The sequence below is a fragment of the Sorex araneus genome, chromosome X (assembly GCF_027595985.1).
Source record: "Sorex araneus isolate mSorAra2 chromosome X, mSorAra2.pri, whole genome shotgun sequence".
Lineage (NCBI taxonomy): Eukaryota > Metazoa > Chordata > Mammalia > Eulipotyphla > Soricidae > Sorex > Sorex araneus.
The window spans coordinates 55,980,288-55,993,852 of record NC_073313.1 but is presented as its reverse complement, the minus strand read 5'-3'; the positions used below and the strand labels follow the sequence as shown (position 1 = coordinate 55,993,852).

Genomic DNA, 13,565 nt, shown 5'->3' with positions numbered 1-13,565 from the left:
CCTTCTAAAATTGGTTAAGTTCCATTTGTTTCTGTTTCCATTTGCTTGGCATTGAGATACTGAATATACCTCCCTGGTTTTAGTTCCTTTCCTCCTACTCATTTTTCAGTTAATACAGATAGATTCTTTTCTTTTGTTTCTAAGTTCATTGGAAATATTTTCAGTCCCCTGCTGTCTTAACAGAAACATTATAGTTGACCCACAACCTCTTTTAAGAATATTATTGAAGGGATTAGTAAGCTTTCCTGTTATCTCTCTTGCTCTTCCACTCAATCTCCTCATTTCTCTCTCTCTTAAAAATAGTTGTTAAGAGGGCATGGAGATAAGTGCAGCAAGTAAGGGTTCCATCTCTGGCCCCACATAATGTCTCTCAAGCACCAGTAAGAGTATATTCTCATTGGTGAAAATCATGTACTCCCACCTCCAAACTCCTTGATTATATGTTTTTAATCATTAATTTTTTGTTTGGGGGCCTTACCCAGTGGTGCTAAGGGGCTTGCTCCTAACTGTGTGCAGGAATCAAACCCAGTAAGCTGCATGTAGTGCAAGCACCTACCTGCTGTACTACTTCTCTGACCCTCTTGGTTGTGTTTCAGTTGTCACTTTGGCAGCTATACTGGCATCATACAAGACCACATTAAACCTGTGTACTCCTTTTCTTTTACCCCTTATTGTAATATTATAATTTTGTAATTGTATTAGCATTTGTATTTTTCTCAAATATTTCACCTTATGAAGGTGAGGACCTTACTCCTTAGTTAATTGGAGCTCTTCCAAGAAGAATACAGAAAATGACCTTTGAGATTTTTATCTTGAACCCCCACAAATTGTATATTCTCTCTTAATTTATCTTCTTTTGATTTGAACATCTACGTCACTAACCCCAAGTTGAATGACAGTTAAATATCTAAGAAGGTAATCATGTTTACCTAATCTTTCTTAAATATTTTAGATTGCTGTAACCTGTGACCCAGATTCTGTGTATATATGTGTTACTGATCACAAAGATACAGTTTCAAATCTTCAGTTCTTAGCCGATTTCTGACACTTTTTGAGCCACTTTGCTATCTGCTCACCTCACTCAAAAATCATAAAGTGCAAGCTTAAGGTAATTTTGTATTAGAATTTCAGAGTCTGGGTATACTCAGCCACCAGCAATGCAAGTATCTGTGACCTATGTTCTAAATTGGAGTAGGAATACTTAGTGTAGATGATCTGGATTAGAATTCTTTATTAATGAATTCTTATGTTGTAGCACTTCCGTTTGGAGTGCAATGTTTAATATAAAGGAATTAAAGCCAGGGAGGCATCTTCAATAACTCATTGCCAAGAACTCCCACCAGGCATGATTCCTGAGCTCAGAGTCATGAGTGAATCCTGAGCACTGTCGGGTGTGACACAAAAACAAAATCTTAAAATAGGTATACTTTGAAACATAAATTTGGATCCAGATATATAGTACAACAGGTAAGGTGCTTGTCTTGCATTTCTTTAATCAAGGTTCGATCCCTGGAACCCTGTATGGTCCCTGCAAGCTCACCAGAGTTAGGGTTAGAGTAAGGAGTATGTCAGCAGCACTGCTGTGTGTGACCTAAGGACAATAAAAAGAAATATACTTTGAAACTTAGCCTTGGATGAAATTAATATTCACTATTTGTAGAAAATACAAAAATACAAACGTACAGAAAAATGTTTTAAGAAAAGCAATTCCCTGGATACTATTCTATTTTCTTTCCTTATTGAATATTCATTTGGGGGTTCTCCTTTTTTTGTTTGTTTCCACAGCAAACCATCTCACATAGATACCAAAAAGTATCTTTTTTGGGGGAGGTCACACCTGGCCATGCACAGGGGTTACTCCTGGCTCTGCATTCAGGAATTACTCCTGGATATGCTCAGGAGACCATATGGGATGCTGGGAATCGAACCCTGGTCGGCTGTGTGCAAGGCAAACACCCTATCCACTGTGCTATCACTCCAGCCCCACCAAGTATCTTACATAGATAAAAATTAGAAGTATTTATATTGTACCTTATACTTTAACAACACCACATAAAAATTGTATGCCTTTCATAGCATTAATTTTTCCACGAATCTAATGTTATTAGGCAGCATGTCATTAGCATGTCATTAGTTGTCATTAGCATTTTTCCATTTTTAATAATTCTGTAGTTCAGTAGCTGTTTTGTATCATTTACTTAGCTGTTGCTTTTTACAAATGTGGTTTTAATTTATGTCAACTCTGCTGAGTCCCAATTTTGTTTGTCTTTCACTTTCATTCTGTACTAATAAATACTTCTCTCTTTGCAATTTGCATTTTACTCCCTGAGAACTGTCCTTTTTGACCTGTCTTATATAGAAATAAGCTCAAGTGTTTCCTAGGTGTTGTGTGGAAGTAAGTCTTCAATCATTAAAATCCTATTTGTCTGGTAGAGTGCAAGATATCATTACTCTGACTTTTGTGTTCTAGCTTCCTCTCGGTTAGGACGAGCACTTGCTGAGTTATTTGGACTCCTTGTTAAACTTTGTGTGGGATCTCCTGTTCGCCAGCGAAGAAGCCATCATGCTGCCAGCACCACCACAGCACCAACACCTGCTGCTCGATCAACTGCCTCAGCCCTAACTAAGCTGCTCACAAAGGGCTTATCTTGGCAGCCTCCACCATATACACCTACTCCTCGCTTCAGGTGAGGTTCTACTTGAGTGGGAGGGACTGAAAGGTTTTCAAAAAAGAATCTATTCCTTCTCTGAAATGGAAAGTTTGGATCAGTGAGGACTTGGTGGCCCCTTGAGGACATGTGTAACTCTGTAAGGTGTTTATTATTTTGATTCTGCCTACTCTACACTGGTGTAGATCTAATGTAACTAATCTAATTTGATCTAATCTAATGTAACTCTAATGGTGTAAATATTTTCTTTATTTATATTTGCACTTGGGAATCACACTCCTGGCAGTGTTTCGGGGACCATATGGTATGTCAGGGATCAAATCCAGGTCAGCCCTTTGCATGGCAAGAGCCATACCCTCTGTACTATTTCTCTGGCTCCAGACTATAAAGATTTTTAAGAATTTACAACCAAAGATAATTTCAGTAAGCTTAGAGTTTTTAGTATGTAAGTGGTGTCACGCTTTTCAGCCTTTAAAATTTTAATGGCCAGACTGTTTTAGCCCTTTGCCTGCTAGTTGATTTGTCAGTTCAGAGCAGTGTTAAAATTAACCCTTACAATCTATGTGAATTTCCTGTTGCTTTTGTGTCTTTTTCAAAGAAGGTTAAACTTTTGGGTTTTTCCCCCTCTTTCAGGCTTACATTCTTCATCTGTTCCGTTGGTTTTACGTCTCCAATGCTGTTTGACGAGAGGAAGTATCCCTACCACCTCATGCTACAGAAATTTCTCTGCTCTGGAGGCCACAATGCTCTTTTTGAGTAAGGATCAAGTTGCTACACAGAAGCAGTTGTTGGCGTTTGATCTTTTCTAAGTGCTTTAGAAGCCCACAAGTTGGATTATCACTTTGTGTATCTGTGACAATTATACACAGATAATTGTCTGTTTATAAGTTGTTATATCAGCCTGTGTATCTGTGACAATTAGATACACAGAGATAGTCATTGGTTTTATACTCTTCCATGTCCTAGGCACTAAAAGTGTTTGATTTTATATTCTTTAAGGGATGGTTTTCAGCATTGTCTAAAGATTTTTGTATCATCTTTTCTCTTGCCTTCCAGTATCATGCCTGTTATATCACAAAAATTGATAATCTTTAATTGAAAATCTTTAATTTTCTTGGTTAGACGACTCTAAGATGAACTTCACTTAGAAGTTTTAATTTTAAATTTTAAGAAAGCTGGAAATGGGGCTGGAGCGATAGCATAGCTGTAGGGCATTTGCCTTGCATATGGCCGACCCGGGTTCGATTCCCAGCATCCCATGTGGTCCCCCAAGCATCACCAGGACTGATTCCTGAGTGCATGAGCCAGGAGTAACCTCTGCATTATTGGGTGTGATCCAAAAAGAAAAAAAAAATGAAAGCTGGAAGTGGTTATAGTTTTATAGTATGTTATCTTTCAAATAATTGGATTGTATACCTTAAGCTTACACATGCTATATTTTATTTATGTCATTAAAACTAGAGTTTTTAAAAACCACAAAAGGTAAAGCCAATGAATGTTAGATAAGAAGTAAAAGAGGGATATATAAACTGGGGACTTACACACTGCTAAAATAATAGTATTCACTCTTTTATTTCTATCCGTTTGAAATCTCTCTTTTATTTAAATATAGAACGTTCAATTGGGCTCTGTCCATGGGAGGCAAAGTTCCTGTTGCTGAAGGATTAGAACATTTAGACTTACCTGATGGTACTGGAGAATTCTTAGATGCCTGGCTAATGTTGGTGGAGAAGATGGTGAATCCCACCACGGTGCTTGAATCTCCACATTCACTGCCTGCCAAATTGCCTGGAGGTGTCCACAACTTCCCACAATTCAGTGCCCTTCGCTTCCTTGTGGTAACTCAGAAAGTGAGTATTAAGCAATCTAAAGCCAAGAGAGATTTCTCATCCTGCCAAGGTGGCTCTCGGTTTTGAGCTACTTAGTAATAGGATAACTTGATTGTTAGAAACATCATTGGATCCTTTCCTCAGATAGGACTCTGCTATAGAAGGGGAGAAGAGACTGTTAGAAAACTTTCTGTTTTCAAATATTTGTCCTGTATACTTTTGATCAGTAACCTTATTGGATTAAATATCTCTGATATGCTTTCTTTAACTTCCTTAGTATTGTATTGGGATTTTTATTGGCACTGGCTCTGAAGTAGCTGTCCCATTACTTTGATTTATTTTTCCTAGAGTTTTGAATTAATCCAAAATTGTCTTTACATTGTTTTTCAAATAACTTCTTTTAGGCAGCATTTACATGTATCAAGAACTTATGGAACCGGAAACCCCTGAAGGTGTATGGCGGAAGAATGGCTGAGTCTATGTTGGCCATTTTATGCCACATCCTTCGAGGAGAACCTGTGATAAGAGAAAGGCTGAGTAAAGAGAAGGAGGGATCTCGTGGAGAAGAGGATACAGGTCAAGAGGAAGGTGGCTCCCGACGAGAACCTCAAGTCAATCAGCAGCAACTGCAACAGGTTGGCTACTATCCACACATTCTAGGGCCCATATTTTTCAGCTCGTAGGGTACAGTGCTTATGGATTTTCTAAGTTCACACAGAGAGTTTAGTTCTATCAATCACGTGACAAGCTCAAGTTTGTGCCCTCTCTGTTTCTTTTTTCTTATAGTACCAGTACTCTAACAAATGAAAAGGTTGTCTTCCCAAGCACACTTCTTACTTCTGCAAATCCTAGTTTTGAGGCCTTACCTGATATTTCCTCTTTTTAATTAATAATACAAGGCGCCAAAGGGATAGTACAGTGGGTAAGGCACTTGCCTTGCACATGGCTGACGAGGATTTGATGCAAGTTTGATCTGAGACACCCATATGATGGCCTGAGTCTGCCAGGAATGATACCTGTAAGCAGAGCCAGTGATAATCCTCAGCACATACAGGTGTGACCCAAGAGCTAGTAATAATACTTCAATGAGAACATAAGCCACATTTTGGATTTTAAGGCAAGAATTTAGGGAAAGTATATGTGTTCCTGCCAGAATTGTTTCAAAAACTATTTAATAAGTTTCTTCAGGAATTTATTGTACATGTATGTATTGTCACTTTTTGTAGTTTTATTAAAATATTTCTTATATTAGTCTGCATGTATATAATTAGGGGTTTGTACACTACATATTAACAGCAATAAATGTTCCTGTAGGAAAATTTGGAAATAAAATTATTTTTTAAACCTTCATAATGTCTTCACACTATTATATTCTTTTTTATTACTTTGTTCTATGCCTAAGTTTTACATTTGACATACAGTTTATAGAATTGCAATGTTTGTCAGTAAGGAAATTGAATGGTGGTTTTTTTTTTCACTTAATTAGAAGTCATCCTTTTGTTAGTAAATATTTTTGTTTGTTGTTATAAAGCTCTTATGAATAGTTTCTTTCTGTAAAAACCTTATTGTGCATCTTATGATTATTTCTTAGAGGTAGAAATCTGTGCTCAGTTTTTATGTTGCTACTTTGTTTTCCAAAAATTGGGGTTGATGTTTCCTTCTTTGTGTGAATTTCTGTCTTCGAATATTTAGAACCTTTTAATAATGATAGTCATCTAGTCCCAGTTTCTTAAAGGATGAAATTAAGAAGTTTACTCCCTTCTTTCAAGTGATCTCAGTTCATAAGAAGTTAGAAAAAATTGTTTCCATCTTGAAAGTTTTACTTTCTTTTTAAAATATAAATGGTAGAATTTTAGTTAAATGTGATAGAGCATGCCTCAAATTCTACCCCTACACCACATGCACCCCCACCCCCTGCCCACCATGTGTAAATCTCGGGGCCCTACTCACCCCCAAATGTGCATTTTTACCATGGTTCTGAGATCCTGCATTCTTTTGTAGCTCATGGACATGGGCTTTACAAGGGAACATGCCATGGAGGCCCTGTTGAACACCAGCACTATGGAGCAGGCCACAGAGTACCTTCTAACCCACCCTCCACCAATCATGGGAGGTGTTGTTCGGGTGAGTTAATGTGAGGTTTAAATTCCAGAGCATTGGTTTGCCTGTGATTTTGCTTTGCTACTTTTTTGCTTCTGTCACTGGCCTAACTAGGAATAGGGATATGGCTTGTTGGCAGAGTACCTGCCTTGCATGTGTGAGGCCTCAGGTTCAGTCCCTAGCATGGGAAAAAACTTCACAAAGGAGCCATAGAGGTGGTATGGGGTTAAAGTACTGTGCTTACACTCAGATTGACCCTGATTTTATCCCCAGCACTTCTAAACTAAAAAAAAAGATACTTTGCTGGAGAGGTAAAAAGGAGGCAAGGAAAACTCTACAAATGACTATATAGATAATGTCTTGGGTTGATTGCAGGCTTTGCATGAGAAAGGCATAGGTCCCATTCTGAGCACCTCTAGGTGTGATCCAAAAACCGGAGGAAAGATCTCTTTCAGAGTTCTCCATGCCTTTATTTTCATGGTAACTCTCATACCTCTAAGTGTATTTAGCAAAAGAAGCCTCCTACGCTCCAGCCATGCAAAATACTTGACTTTATGTTAAGAACTCTGAAAATTATATACAGTTGAAACATAGTAAGAGAAGCTCTTCTGAGATACAGATCGTTGGTTTCACTGATCTCCCTTAATTTTGTTGTGAATTTTTTCCTCTACTCTTTTTCTTGTTTGCTTTTGGACCACACATGGTATTGCTCAGGAGCTATTCAAGGGTTGTATTGATTCAGAGAACCGTGCAGTGCCAGAGGTTGAACCTGGGGCTCTTATGTACACAGCATGCACTCCAGCCTGTTGATCCTATCTCTCTCTGCAGCCCATCTCTCTATTCTTATAGTCACTAGGTAAATGTTGTTGGCATTGACTCTACAGAGCATCATTCTTGGACTTCTCTTTCCTAAAGCTTGCTTGAGCATAGGATGTGTGATAGTTTGTGAGAATGGAGTATGTGGAGTTGTTGGATTTTCTTTTGTTGCTCTGTAGGATCTGAGTATGTCTGAAGAGGATCAGATGATGAGAGCAATTGCCATGTCTCTGGGACAGGATATCCCAATGGATCAAAGGGCAGAGTCACCAGAGGTAACTAGGAAACAGGGCTTCCAAGATTCATCTTTCTATTCATGAACATCTGCTGGTTTTGGTGGGATTAAAATCTGAATTAAAACATGAAAATGTTCATTCATCCCAACCTTGCCATTACCATTACTGATCAACAATGTATTGACCTGAAGGTTTAAGTTAGGCAGATGACGCATTAATCTTTATTTTCAAATAAGAGACTTGAAGTATAATTGATCGTTCCTATTGAGCCAAATTTGACTGTCTGTTCTTAGATAACAAATTACTTCAGTTTGTTATATTGACAGATAATGCAGGACAATGTGTACAAATGATTTTCTGGGAGATCATGTGGAATACTTGACTTTGGACTGTGATTTAGGGTTTGAAGTTGTCTTCTCCACTAGTTTCTTTGTCTTTCTTTGCCTGTGTGGCACCTCATCCTAATTTTCTTACCCCGATGAAGTATCGCCTGCTTGAAGAAAAGGTAGGAGGTATTTATATGATGTAGAAAATATATTATTATAAGAGTTTTTTTCTTTTTCCTTTCAACTATTCGATATGATATGATTCTTCTTTTCATGCCTCCAGGAAGTTGCTTGCCGGAAGGAGGAAGAGGAACGGAAAGCTCGAGAAAAGCAGGAAGAAGAAGAGGCTAAATGTCTAGAGAAGTTTCAGGATGCTGATCCATTAGAACAGGATGAGCTCCACACTTTCACAGATACCATGTTACCAGGCTGTTTCCACCTCCTTGATGAGCTTCCAGACACAGTGTACCGGGTGTGTGATCTAATCATGACAGCAATCAAACGTAATGGAGCAGATTATCGAGACATGATTCTAAAACAAGTAGTCAATCAGGTAAGTTCTCTAGGACCCACCAGATAGGGATTTTATAAAGTGGTTTTCCTGACATTTATCCAAACCCTTTTTCTGGGGACTGTAGAGATAGTGCAGGGTTTAAGGTGTTTATTTTACACATGATTGACCCTGGTTCAAATCCTCGTGCCATGTATGGCTGCCTACCCGCCCAGTTACAAAATTTGGTGTTTGAAAAAAAAATCTGTACTCGAATGTTTCCTGCAAGCATGAACTAACTTCACCAACAATGTGTGAAAAGTAAAACAAAAATTTTCTGGTCTTTTATTTTCGTGTGACATGTTCAAAATGTATTTTACTCTTGCCAAGTTAGTCCCCCCAAACTCACTGTAAATAAATATCTTTCCCTCTCCTTTGTAGCAACCACTTTTATAAATCAGTCTCCGTTCTAAGGAATGCATATAACTTGGTGTTTGTATTTTGTCAAGCATTGCTTTTTCCACACTCCTAAATTGGCATATGATACTTGGGGAGATATCATGCATAGATGTGGGATAAGAAAAGAAATAAATTATCCTAAGACTCCATGACAGAATGCATATTTTGTATGGGTGAGGACATGGAATTGATTCCTGTTACTATGGAAGCAAAAATAAAGGGCTGAGAAGCCATTTTTGCAAGATAGGAACAGAGTTTAGACCAGACTTATAAAAATACATTCAAGAAAAATAAACCTTAATAGAAGCATACTGAATTCATTACCAAAAGTTTGACGTATAAACTAAAGGAAGACAATGTTTTTGATGTTTGACACTTTTAGTTTTTTAGTGTTTCTGGTTTTGGAACTACTCGTGGTGGTGCTTAGTGGGAACACGTGGTGCCAAAGGTTAGTTAGACCCAGGCTGCTTCTGCATGCTAAACATTTATTCTTCCAGACTTTTTGACTATCTCCCAACCACAAAGTTATCTAAAAAACATTATTCTTGGGGCTGGAGAGATAGTGCTAGCAGGTAGGACCTTGAAATTAGCTGGCTCTTATGCCCAGCACCCTATATAGTCCCTCAAGCCGAGAATAAGCCCTGAGCATCACTGTGTGTATAATAAATAATAAAATAATACTCCATCCCAGGTTTAGTTAATTATTGCAGATGGGTGTCTTGAGTTCAAACCTTTTTATGTCTTGACTTTAAGCGTGATTTTTTTATTCACTCCCTTTAACTTAGAATTTAGATTTCTTAAATTGCCTAAGAAAATAATCATTTTTCTATGGGGCCAGTGAGGTAGTACAGGAGGCAAGGCCACTTGCTTTGAATGTGGCCAACCCTGTTTCAAATCCCAGGCATCATGTACGATTCAGAACCACTAAGTGTTACCCCTGAGCACAGAGCCTGAAATAAGCCATGGTATCATAGGGAATGGCCCCCAAAATGAAAACACAAAAGAATCTTTAAGAGGTGCTTTGTAAAGAGTATACATCTACTGATACTGACACTGAATTCCTATAGTAAATATGTTACTGTTTATCTACATTCCTTGAATGTGTTGGGGGTAGAGTGTGCATTTTATAGGGCTGAGATTGTTTTTGATAAACCTTATACTCTTACCTACAGCTTATTACTTGGCTGTTTCTCTGCCTTTCTAGGTATGGGAAGCTGCTGATGTATTGATCAAAGCTGCCCTCCCTCTGACAACAAGTGATACAAAAACGGTGTCAGAGTGGATCAGTCAAATGGCCACACTTCCCCAGGCCTCCAACTTAGCTACTAGAATCTTACTTTTAACACTACTTTTTGAGGTAAGACTTAGAACTTTCCTCCGTATGGTTTGGTCATCAAGAATTATCAAACGGTATTCAGGATACTGACGATGGTGAGAAATATAAAGCATGATCTCTGTATTTCATTTCATGAGACAACAGTTTCTTATAGGCTAATATAGTAAGACATAATTAAGTTCAAAATAAAGCATTTTGTACCATATGAATGTTACAAACTTAATTGATCTGAATTTGGGAAGAGTATACGTATTACTTAACGGGTAGTGATTTAAAAAGCCTGGAACAGTGTTAATTAAATTGCGAGGTTTGGGTTTTTTGAAATGGAAAAGACCCTTCCATTTTGTTGTGTTGCTATCATTGCAGTGACCTCACAGGTGCCTGTTTGGTTGCAAACTTAATTGTGCTGAGGATCCCATAGAGCAGAGTTACTGTGAATTGCACCTAACAGATGCCTTTTGATAAACTTTGAAGCTCATTAGCCTTAGTTTTACAAGGTATACACTTGATTAATTAAACTGAGTCTTAATTAAACTGAGGTTTTTTTAGGGATTTGGGAGTGGTAATTTCAAGTATGGTATGTAGAGTTACTGTCATGGTTTTGTTCAAATACTTTAATTATACCAATTATGTCAGCATTAACCTTTGTTTTTCTATTATACCTTACTGATTCTTGATGTTGAATAAAATTGATGTTTTATTTTCTTTAATCAATCAGGAGTTGAAGCTACCTTGTGCTTGGGTGGTTGAATCTAGTGGCATTCTTAATGTCCTAATCAAACTGTTAGAAGTGGTTCAGCCCTGCCTACAGGCGGCCAAGGAACAAAAGGAGGTGCAGACCCCAAAGTAAGTGACTGGTATCTCTCCTGGGGACTTGGTCCCTCAAACGCATATATTTATCTGGCATTTTTCGTTGGGAACAAATAGAACAGATCTTTGGTTCTATGAAAATTTTAAAGTTCCTGGGTCCTGGAGAGAGCCAAGCAGTTAAGGTGTATGCTTAGCAAATACCAGACTCTGGTTTGATTCCCAGTACCACATGGTTACATGAACATCACTAGGTATGGCCCTGGAAACCCGCTGCAGTATCACATACTGAGACTCTTGCTTCAATTGTCTGGTTTACAGAATCACAGTGGGGGCCCCCAGGCCTCCTGAGCATTACTTTTTAGGGTAAATTGTTCAGGACAGAGAGCTTTAAGGACTTTGACTTGCATGAGGATGGCCCCAGTTCCCGACCCTGCATACGGTCCTCTGAAACACTGCTAAGAATGATCAGTGATTACAGAGCCAAGAATGATCCCTGTGTACTACTGGGTTTGGGCATAAAAAATTGTGAAGTGGATAACCAGTTTTAAAAAAAAATTTTTTAAGTAATGTGGAGTTGATGCCAATTCAATCAGCTCAATCAATGGCTGAATAAATAGCAGTACTACATTTTTTAAAAATGTAAAGTACTTGATGAGTAAGACTTCTCATGATGGTTAGGTTTCTTGCTTCCCCAGATAGACTTATAACTTCTTTTGTTCTTTTTCAGATGGATTACCCCAGTGTTGCTCCTAATTGATTTCTATGAAAAGACAGCCATCTCTTCAAAAAGGAGATCCCAGATGACTAAGGTCTGTAATAAAGTACATGTAGTTAACATAACTAGATAGACTGTTAGAGAATACTGTGAGCATGATGCTGAATGTAAAACACTGACCAAGGCATAAATCTTGTGACAAATTCTGGTAGCTGGATTTCTCAGTTGTAATATATTTTTACAGTGCTGCTTGCTAAAGGACCTGGGAACTTGAAAATAAATGTTTAAAGGAGTGGCTCATTTTTATGAAGGACTGAATATAGCAATTTGTTATAAAGCAAGTACTCTGAGATATGTATACTACGTTGTATCAGAACCATTTCAGAAACAGAATTTTGTGCCAGTACATAATATTCCCTTTGTGTGGAACATAGTCAGAACATCATAAGACAAAGATATAGAGCGTTCTGTGCATATAGAGAAACTTAATGTGACTATAAGTGTCTAACAAAATACTCTCTGCTATCTGGAATATTTTTCCACTTGGGTTACCTTTATCAATAAACACTGATAAAATTACTATTTCACACAACCAACCTTGTAAGAAAAGCAAAGAAACTTTGTGCTCTTATGTTTAGTACTTACAGTCCAATAATAACAACTGGCGCTGGTTTGATGACCGCTCTGGGCGTTGGTGTAGCTACAGTGCAAGCAACAACAGTACAATTGATTCTGCATGGAAATCTGGGGAGACAAGTGTGCGTTTCACTGCAGGCCGAAGAAGATATACTGTACAGTTCACTACAATGGTGCAGGTACAAGATTGCTTGGTACCATAAACTCTTGAAAAGAAGGAAGCATTAGATTTGCCTTTTCAGTTGCTTCGTCCAGAACAAGCAGTCTGCATGTCTCTGAAGAGTTATGTATTCAGAGAATTTAGTCTTCTAAAGTCATTTGCTAAACCATGGGTTTGTGGTGTTTAGGTACTGTAGCACTATCGTCCTGTTGTTCATTGATTTGCTCGAGTGGGCACCAGTAACGTCTCCATTATGAGACTTGTTGTTACTGTTTTTGGCATATCACATACACCATGGGTAGTTTGCCAGGCTCTTCCATGCAGGCAGGATGCTCTTGGAAGCTTGCCGGGCTCTCAGAGGGATGGAGGAATCGATCCCGGGTCAGCTGCATGCAAAGCAAACAAACAGCCTACCTGCTGTGCTATCACTCCAGTCCCTTGGGTACTATACCCGGAAATGATTTTAATATTTAAAAAATTTTTGGTTGATTTTGGGTTTGTTTTGGTGAGGGTTCTTGGCAAGCCTAGGGCCTCATACATGTGAGTCATGTACTTCACCACTGCAACATCCCAAGGCTAGAAATTATTGTTTGGAGGCCACACCCAGTGATGGTTAGGGCTTACTCCTGGCTCTGCACTCCAGGATCACTCTTGGCAGGCTCTGGGGACCATATGTGGTGCTAGGATTGAACCTGGGTCAGCCACATGCAAGTGATGTATGGTTCCCACTATATTATTGCTCTGGCCCCTAGAAATTATTTTAAATGAGTTGGTAACTATTGGACAATGGTTAGGGGATTACATCTTCTGGTTTGGAAAGTTTGTAATTCTTTATAAGGAGTTTTGTATGCTACCTTTACTTTTGGGATTCTTCTGCTTTTCTCTCTATAAATGATAATAAGTTGGAGTAAATTCTCAGGGTTCCTTCCTATTCTGCAGTTTCCTCGGGAGTTTCATTCCTTTTCCTTTTCTTCCTTTTTCTT

General features: G+C 38.4%; 1 protein-coding gene across 15 annotated transcripts in view; it reads left to right on the top strand.

Moving 5' to 3' along the window:
* Positions 1–13,565, top strand: part of HUWE1 (HECT, UBA and WWE domain containing E3 ubiquitin protein ligase 1) — a 164,475-nt gene that overhangs the window by 98,571 nt on the left and 52,339 nt on the right. For 14 of the 15 annotated variants that reach the window (XM_055119788.1, XM_055119784.1, XM_055119790.1 and 11 more), the window contains 12 exons: positions 2,471–2,687; positions 3,303–3,425; positions 4,282–4,519; positions 4,903–5,133; positions 6,500–6,622; positions 7,594–7,689; positions 8,135–8,155; positions 8,260–8,529; positions 10,130–10,282; positions 10,980–11,107; positions 11,799–11,880; positions 12,425–12,601. In XM_055119788.1, the coding sequence (XP_054975763.1) occupies positions 2,471–2,687; positions 3,303–3,425; positions 4,282–4,519; positions 4,903–5,133; positions 6,500–6,622; positions 7,594–7,689; positions 8,135–8,155; positions 8,260–8,529; positions 10,130–10,282; positions 10,980–11,107; positions 11,799–11,880; positions 12,425–12,601 (1,859 nt within the window). The remainder of the gene's footprint in view (positions 1–2,470; positions 2,688–3,302; positions 3,426–4,281; positions 4,520–4,902; positions 5,134–6,499; positions 6,623–7,593; positions 7,690–8,134; positions 8,156–8,259; positions 8,530–10,129; positions 10,283–10,979; positions 11,108–11,798; positions 11,881–12,424; positions 12,602–13,565) is intronic. The other variant, XM_055119795.1, reaches the window with a different exon arrangement.